At 35.2% G+C, this 9747-nt stretch overlaps 1 protein-coding gene across 13 annotated transcripts in view; it reads left to right on the top strand.

Moving 5' to 3' along the window:
• LOC109858523 (potassium voltage-gated channel protein Shal-like) overlaps nt 1–9747 on the top strand; it is a 171955-nt gene that overhangs the window by 126375 nt on the left and 35833 nt on the right. For all 13 annotated transcript variants that reach the window (XR_002250628.1, XR_002250625.1, XR_002250624.1 and 10 more), the window contains exon 3: nt 1260–1412. Coding sequence is in view for 8 of the 13 variants with exons in the window: in XM_020435871.1 (XP_020291460.1) it covers nt 1260–1412 (153 nt within the window). In the remaining 5 variants the exon portion in view is untranslated. The remainder of the gene's footprint in view (nt 1–1259; nt 1413–9747) is intronic.

The raw sequence follows: 9747 nt of genomic DNA, 5'->3' as shown, positions 1-9747 counted from the left end.
AATTTATCGCTATTCGTTAGTTTAATAATACTTAATTTTTATCAAAAATGAAAGTTGAAATTTACGCGTTCACAGAGAATCATCCATTTCGGACACACACATTATATTTGAAATCATACTAAGAAAAAAAGATTTATCTGACAATATTTTACTGTGAAATCACTCATATCTTACAATTACAATTATGACGCATATTTCTACAAAATTGCTTTCTACAAACTCTATTTTATAAAAGAAGTAATATATATAATTAAACACTAGCGCCAAATGAGAAATTATATAAGTTACACTATAATAATAAAGTATTCATCGGTATAAGATCGACTTCGCTTTGCGTAACAAATCGCAAACTTATATAGAAACCTATGTGAAACTGTACTTTTATGGACTTAGCTTCTGAAATACTCGATGATGTGAAATGAACCTTGCTTTGCGTGAAAAGCCGAAAATTCATATGCAAATGTTTTTATAACTTGTAGTATTAACCAATCACAAAAAAACTAGTTGCTAAGAGATTAGAAACTCTTTAAGATGGGAATAGCAAGAGAGAAATTCGATCAAAACAACACGTTTCTCTGTGAAACGCATGCGATCCGTAACTAATAAGACTATACATCAACAAGGACAAAAAGCGGGAGAAAAGAGAGTAGAGGATGATAAAACGAGATTCAAAAGATCAGAAGAAGTGGAGAGTAATAGTAAAAGTGGTAGAAAAAACTGTAGAGAGTATTTAAAGATATATAGTCGTGATGCTTTCAGACAAATTGTATATGGACGAGTTTGAAGAGAAATTCAATTATTCTACAGAAGTAGTTAAACATGTGACATTTGCTGATATTAACAGATAGCAAGAAACATATATACACAGACATACACACTCAAATAATTATAATTAGTGTGAACTAAGAATAATTAATGTAAAGCGCGGAAAATGTCCGATCTTATAATTTTCTCTATTTTACCATTTTTTGTTCATATTTTGTCGATTTTAAGGAACACATATTTTCCTCGTGTTTTTTATATAAATATCTTCAACTCATCAACATGCCTCTTTATATTTTAATAGATGCGAAAGGTCTTTATTCCGAAAATCTTTTTATTCCGTTATTTATTTGCCACCCGAGCATTCTTTAGCATTTTCAGCAGCGTCGTTTGATTTCGCCAAAGCATGCCTATTGCTCATCCTTTGCATGGCTCTCTTTGCGAAGCACGGAAATATCTCACTCAGCCGCATCGTTTCTGGTTTTCTTTTTTTTCAGGACCGCGAATTTGTAGATATGGACGCTCCGCACAACGGAGCCATGAGGAGAACAGGATCGCCATCACCGGTGGGCTCCCCCCAACATAGTACTACAAATTCGGCGATGAACCTCTTTCGTGCTTGCTGCGGTGGACGTTGTCGTCGTTACGAGGTACGCGGTCGTCATATACTCGCCTCAAATACCTCCATAAGCGAGGCCATACCCTCGTCCTCTTCCCACTCTTATCCACCGCAATCCGATAGATCGCAAGTCTCGCAGGATCCGGCAATCGTGCCGAACGTCGTGTTTAACGTGCCGGGCGACATTGACCCGCAGCGTTTGCAGAGCGCGAGCTTGTCCAACGAGTACAACGAGACAAGGGTGTGAGCCGGGACCGGTATATATTGGTGCGATTCTATAAATTCTTGATCGGCGACAAAATTGTTTGCCAAAACTCGATTTTTCAGAGACAGGAAAGTCACGACGTCCTGTCATTCAAAGCGTCGAATTGATTCGTGATTTCCTCGATAATAACGTTGGACGCTTATTGTCGAGTTGATGATGCAAAATCCGACTTACTCGGAGGTTTCGCGCAAGTCTTTCAAACATTGTGTTCCTCCGGTTTTCGAATCGTTGAAAATCGCCCACTTTCAAACACGACGAAAGTAATTCTTATCTCCTAAGTCTCTTCTGAACAAGAGACAAATTGACTTTACGCGAGAGAGACAGGTGAATCCGGAAACTTGACTGCGATTGCAACCAAATCGCGAGCAAGAAATCTTAATTAAACGAATGTCCTGAATAAGTGCTTAGCCTCCGGATTGTAACACTTCCGTCGCCGCGCTAATGGAAATCAACTGTTTCTGAGTGAATGAACGACTTGACTGTAATTAATTGCTTATTCAAATTCTTGATCTCCTTCTTCGGGATCGCTTTAATCTTCTCGGTGAAAATTTATACTCGGTCGATAAGAAGAATATGTAGCTGCGATACGTGTCGCGAGTTGAAAGAGAAGATGAGAACTGCACGTATTCATCTTCCCGAACATCGCGGAAATTCTAACTTTGTTCTGTTTAATACACGTAGTTTTTTTTTCAGCTGAAATATTAATTATCATTGTATAACGTATGTTTTTTCAGCACGGTTAAAATCACGAGAAAAATAAAATAAAATTGCAATCTTTACTTAGAGACGCATCAGTTATTTCGTGTCTCTTTTTACTTTATTTTCCGCGAGGAAAATCTTCTATGCTCGTATAATACTTTTCTATCAAGATTGACACAATGTTAGGGTGTTATTGTGATATGTTTTTTTTGTAAGATAACAATTGTATCAGAACTTTGAGAATTTTAAATTTTCATTCAAAGCAGTGAACAACTGTTTAAAACTCTCGTGTTAGCATTTTTTGTGTGAAACCGTCACGATAAGAGTAACTAAGTAATAATAAGGGGGGGAAAGTTTTTATCTTCTGTCAAACGAAGAGAAAGTTGAGATTCAAAGTTTCTCTCTCTAGCACTGCCGCTAAGGATTCGAATTCTGAATTGATGCCTTCAAGAATCAGGCGATTATCTCGATTCTCTTTTCGCTCATTCGCTCGAACGAGATTTATCGTCAAAAGATGTCCAGATTGACCGACCAATGAGACGTTCAGCTTATGAGCATTCCGATCCGCTACGTTACTGCTGATTAATCAGGATTGCTCAAGTTACACACTGATCAAACAAAACTTTCTCATTAAATTGTCTCATTAGATGAACGACGATAGAACGATAGAAGTCGTAGGTGTATTATAGAAGCGTTCCAGCAAAGAGTAGTAAGTAAAAAAAAAAAAAATTTCATAGCGTATATGTTGCTAGTATTAAAATACCAAATTCTAAATTGATGTCGTAGTTATCAAGATAAAATCATAGCACAAATTGTATCTTTTTCGCTCTTTTTTAATGATTATTTATCACCTAGTTTTCCAATGTATTTCTTTGATGTAAATTTTACGATTAATATATTTGTCATTTCTCATTAGCAATTTTGTGTTCCGTTGTTTCTCTTTACGCAAACTTATTTATAAAAAAACTGCCGCAATGAAGCGTCTGATAATCGTCACGTTACGGCGAAAAAATCACGCTTCTTTCTACGATTTTCTCTTCCGACGCGGCGTAGGTTTTAATTTTCTCATGTGTATTTTCGTTTCCTAGTGATGTTGCTTTACGACACTTAAAGTTGTGATCATCTCGAGCATTTGCGATGAATAAAATGGCTGCGTGTCTGTCTTCTCGCGTTATTCCTTCAGCTGCCAATGACGTCATATGTTTTCGTTTCATCACTTTGAATGATAGTTTCGGGTGTAAAGCAAATAAATTCGTCTTGTTTTGACGCGCTTTTCTAAATCGCTTTGACGAAAATTGCAAACAAATTCTCGTTAATATTTTTTCTTGATTATATAGAAGTGTGAACTCAGCATTTCCTCCCTTACACTTTTCTTCTAGGAGAGATGATCCCAAAATGACTCTATACATTATTATTTATACATTAATATTTGTTATAGAATACTTATATTTTTCGCAATATGTTATAAATTCGGTACAATTCTCGTTTAAATAACTTTTCTAATTATCTCGCGCGTTTTTCATATACATATATTATAAAAATTATCTTCCTGAGTAACAATAAAAGTCTTAGCCTTAGTAGTTCATTGTTTATTAAAAACTTATTAACAAAAAAAGTTATGTCAATAGATCATCGTTTTTCAACACCGTGTACGTTTCAAAGGTAAATGTGTAATGTATATGTTCAGAACTATATGTGTTAAACACAAATATTTAGTATATACCGAAACTTATTGTTTTAGTTTCTTCGATCATACCTTTTCGCTCGAACAGTGTGTTATACATACATATAGTTCTGTACGAGACGGTTGGATAATTTAAAGATTTTGTGTTTTAACATGAGATTTCCTCGAATTTCTGAATATAACACACAATTTTGATTCTTTGTGGAATTTCTGTATCGTATATTATATTGTGTGTTATGGTCAAAGCCCAAAGCACGGACAGTTCTAGGATTGACTCGTCGCGGAACAACCAAGCGTCTTGATCAAAGTCCGAAATAGTTTTTTTAGTGTACTTTTTAGTGTATGCTACTATGTGTACGCAGTGACATATTATAGCTTAGATTAGGTTAGGTTAGGTTTTTACTTACATTCTCGGGACGGAAAAGACAGGGGGAAAGACAAAACTTATTCGTCGTCCACACGTGTACGATAGTATACACAGTTTGTCCGGAAAGTTCCCGGACTGATTTTTTCTAGCGCGGGTAAGCGGCGCTATCGAGCGGTCAACGCTGGAACTACTTAGTATNCCTTGAAGTGTAAACTTGTTTAATAAACCATATCTTTCATTTTCGATTTTTAATTCACGTAGTCCGGGAACTTTCCGGACAAACTGTGTATGATACAAGCAAAATATTTTATACGTCTCAAATGTTTATTCGGGGTTTGACCAAGACGCTTGGTTGTTCCGCGCATTGACCAATCTAGGAACGCCCGTGCTTCGGGTTTTGATCATAACACACATATATATGTATACAAGGTCCGAAAATTACTTTAACATCTCTTGTAGGCAGGTAGAAGTAAAACTTAGTCGAAAAGTTCTATTTTGCGAAATTCGCAATAGTTACCGAGATCTTAATTAAACAAAGATCCGCGAATAAGCATCCATCGGCGGGCTGTCTTAAAGTGCCATTACACGGCGTGTGCAGTGTTCTCAGTTTTGACTCTCTTACAGCGTGTTGAAGCGGTGAAAGGGATGCGCACAACAGCAGTTAGAAATACAGTTAGAACTCGTTGCTGTGTTGTGCGCATCCCTTCCACCGCTTTAGCATGCTGTAAAGGTGCCATTACACGGCACGTAGTTTGACGAGTCTGTACAAGCTTCACGCCGCTCGTACAGGCTCGTCGATTTGTCCTTTATCAAGCTCTGATTGTCCTCACGACGCGTTAATTCGCGAACTTCGCGCCACGGCGCGCCGCTTGTAGTGCTGTGCGAACCATGGTGATGTCACAGTCGCTATACACGCACAAGCTACAAACCTATCCGAGCCTGTGTGAACGGATTTACGAGACAAAAGCCTCGACAATGGCGCGTTTCTTTTGACTCGTGTCACATTTACCGACATTCAGCGGGAAGAACGCGCCGCGCCGAGTCTTGAACGCGCCGCGCCAAGTCTTGCCGCTCTGGCCCATTCACACGACTCGCAGCGCGGCAAGTCCCGAACCAGGCTCGCCGAACCACGCGCCGTGTAATGACACTTTTAGATCGTCGCAAGCAGAAATTGTTTGCCAAAAACTAAAGTTTGCGTTTCTGCAATCTTGCGACAGCCAAGAAGTATCGAGCTCCTTACTTTCGTGTTTTTCTACTCTTTGCTGATTGGCTGTAACTTACGACTAAAGGTGCCATTACACAGCGCGTGGTTCGGCGAGCCTGGCTCGCGACTTGCCGCGCTGCACTGCGAGCCGTGTAAATGGCGCGGCAAGACTCGACGCGGTGCGTACTTTCCGCCGAATGTCGGTAAATGCGACACGAGTCATCAAAAGAAACGCGCCATCGTCGAGGCTTGTCTCGTGAATCCGTTCACACAGACTCAAACAGTTTGTAGCTCGTGCGGGTAAAATTTCTTCAGTTATCGTTCAGCGCTCAAAAAAATTAAAGCGGTGCGCTGCGGCGCGAAATTCGCGAATTAACGCGCCATAAGAACGGTTAGAGCTTGATAAAGGACGAATCGACGAGTCTGTACAAGCGGCGCGAAGCTCGTCGAACCACACGCCGTGTAAGAGCCAGTCTACAATGAAGATAGTAAGGCTATTATTATTATTTTTTGGTGAAATAGCAACGGGAATAACGAAATAGGCATTTGCCATTTCGCACTGTCTACTGTCTTACTGTTAGCCAATGAAAGACGCGTGTTAAAAAACGCAAAATAATTACTTGTATAAACAAAAATAAAATAACTTCAAGAACCTTACTCTATTCTTACAACGTTACTACTTTCATTGTAGACGGCCTTTAATAGCACCTTGACAACGATCGCAATGGCTTTGTTTACACAGTACATCTTTTTGGTACGCGAATCAAATAAAATTTGTTTTTAAATGTATAATTTTTTGTGTTTACATCATTATAAATGTGCTTGATACGCGTACCATTTTGATACAATACGCGTAAAGAACCGTATCGTACCAGCTTAATATGACATTGTTTACATTATTAAGACCAAGCCGATTTAATACAAATATAATACTCAATACGCGTATTAAGCGATCGGTGTAAACTAGGCCAATATCGCTTGCGATCAATGTAGAACGAGCTTAAGACAGCCTGATGCATGCTTATTTGCGGATCTTTGTTAATTAAGATCTCGGTAACTATTGCGAATCTCGCAAAATAGTAGGACTTTTTGACTCAGTTTTACTTCTTGTATCTGCCTACGAGAGATGTTAAAGTAAATATCGGACACCATGTATATATTACTAAGTGTCAAAAATTCTGTGGAATGAAAGTAAATTCAGTTTGTTTAGAAATTATATTGGTCAGCGATTTAATGTTAAAAATACTATTGTACTTTGTTTCTTAACTTTTGTCAGTAAGTGTATGAAAACTTGACATTCTTAATTGTTTTTTGTATTATTGTAATTTTGAAATAGATAATATAATTTTATAACAGATATAGCTTAATATGTCCCGGTCTTTGAACGATAAAGACAGCTTATCATATGAAAAAAATAGGAGGCCTTGGCAGAGTTTATACTTCCATATTTACGGAAGAAAAAATATATGCTAATATTTACTTTTAAAAGTATGTCTATATATCATTATTCTTTTTTAACTATACCAGAATTATTATAATATTGTAATCTCTCGGGAATAATTATTTAATATATCTGTATTCACATTTCTATACGAGAGAACTATCGTGACTACGTAACTAAATTTTTATTGTAATTTAACCTGCGTCGTGTGTAAACAATGTTAATAAAACGATTAATATAAATTTCTCAATTACAAATATGTACTAGCATAAGTGTAATTATTAAATAGTGATGTGAAAAGTAAAATGAAAAGAGAGTAAGTTATATAAAAAGTAATTACGATTATCAAAAGTGACTAAATATACACCTGCTGTGGACTTTTTCGTGAAATAAAAGACTAAAGTTTCTCTCTCTCTCTCTTTCTCTCTCTCTCTCTCTCTCTCTCTCTCTCTCTTTCTTTTTTTCTTTTTCTCTCATTCAATATTAGCTCAAAGATAAAGTATTCTGATATTCTAAACGTAGCACACATGTCTACATTATTGAGTAGGAATAAAATAAAAACAGAAATATTTCCTTAGATGAATAAATTTCAATCTTTTCCCTAGATATTGATCAAAAATATTATTGCTTTATTTTTGTTCACAAAAACCCAGAAACGAAATCGTATCAATAATAATAGTCGACAGCTCGACTTAAATCCGCATAAATAGGCTTTTACGCGTAGCTGAAACCAGCCTATATAATAAAAAATCAGAAGTGATGACCAGCTCGATCACATTAAGAAATCTCAAAATAAAATCCTTCGTCGAAACTTTTTAACAAATAGTTCTTCTATTTTGGCTCCTACATGTCGTAATGACATTTTAATCATGTTATGGTTTTATCTTTTTTTTTTGTTTTTTTCTTTTTCCACAGCTACTAATTAGTGGTTGATTCACGACGTGATCAAATCTCATTTTTTCGTTAAACTTACAAAATATTGCTCGAACAAAAAAATAATTTTTGTTAATATTTCTTTAAAAACTTTTTTATCAGTATTAGTAGATATACAAATTAATTTCTAAATTTTCTTGTGAAATTTATCGGTTGTTCTCAAAATTAAAGAAATTTATTATTCGGCAAAGTAATAAAATCATTAATTGTATCCGATCACTTTGCTTAAAACTTATGAATTCCGTTTCTTTTTTTAATAAACATTTAAAAAACTAATTTGTATACTAATATGTATAGGTTATTTATATAGACGTGAAGATTTTGACGCGAAAAAAATTACTTTAATTCTTTTTTTTTATAAAACATTTTAAGGTTTTATTGCACATTATAATTACTCTTAACTTTCAAGTTCAAACGTGGGTCTCCCAGACCCATCCAGAAATTTTAAACCGGTGTTTCTACTAGGTATTAGTTTAGCGCAACATCTGAAAGCCATGAAAAAAAACTTTAGGGCCTTAGACAATGGTAGATGTTGATAGCGTCATTCGTTTAATAACTTTGTAAAGTTTTGAAGCAAGAAGAGCCTGAGAGATCCAGGTCTAGACAAGACGTTGGTATTCCAAAAAGTAAATAAATTTTTTTTAGTTTGAGCATTTCTAATATATTAAATAATTGATGTTTTTTTCATAGTTTTATTAAAATATATTTATAGCGATTTATTAAGTCAAGATGCGCAAAAACGTTTCAAACGTTTCCTTGAAACTACTAGATTTTTTCAATTTGTTTTTTTTTATCAACGCAGAATTGTTTAAACTTTCTATTAAAAATGTTTTTAATTTTACAATTTTTAAAAGACACTTTTGTCCCTACAAGTACAAACAATCCTTTACAAAACTGCGTTGGAATTTTGTAAAAATCTTAATTACAAAAAACATTATTAATTTTTAAACAAAAAGCCTTTTTTCGACAAACAAATTAGTATGTCCTAGTTTAAACGCTATATCTTCAAAACTACTAGAGGTTTTTTCAATTTGTTTTGTTTTGATCGACGCAGAATTGTTCAAACTTTTGATTTAAAAAATATTGAAAAAATATTGATTTTTTTCGCGGAGATATTCGATCTTAAAGTCGCGTCTTATAGACCCAGTTTGGACAACTCGTAGGTCAATTTTTATAGGTCTGGTTTTGAAGGGATAAATATATTTGAGGAGTATAAAAAAATAAAAAATTTTTTGTCATATTTTGTGTTGTTTTTATTCTACTCTCGTTTTCTTTCTTGTCGAATCCTAGTTATGCTTTTTAATAGGGCTGCGGTTATTCGAATAAATAATAATCCGGATATTCGGATAGTGACGTCATTGACTATTCGTAATTCGGATACTTCAAAGTATCCGGATTTCGAATAGCTGGGGAACGAATATTCGGATATTTGTACACTCCGAATAAAACGGATAGAACAATTCGAATAATGAAGGTCGCATTGTGCAGTCAAACATGTAACTTGCGACATTTCTCCCTTACTAGTTTGAGATTTATAAAACTTACACTATAATCGTGTGTATATGTATTAATATTTACCGCATTTTTAGCAAAAATACGGTTTTAACTTATTCGTGTTCGACATGATAATGATTGAATTATTTTATAATTTTACATGACTCAATTCAGAGACAGATCTCATACACAGTTTGTCCGGAAAGTTCCCGGACTACGTGAATTAAAAATCGAAAATGAAAGATATGGTTTATTAAACAAGTTTACACTTCAAGGTAG

The sequence above is a fragment of the Pseudomyrmex gracilis genome, unplaced genomic scaffold (genome assembly GCF_002006095.1).
Source record: "Pseudomyrmex gracilis isolate BER0280 unplaced genomic scaffold, ASM200609v1 scaffold_210, whole genome shotgun sequence".
NCBI classification, from domain to species: domain Eukaryota; kingdom Metazoa; phylum Arthropoda; class Insecta; order Hymenoptera; family Formicidae; genus Pseudomyrmex; species Pseudomyrmex gracilis.
This window is presented reverse-complemented; position numbering and strand designations above follow the sequence as displayed.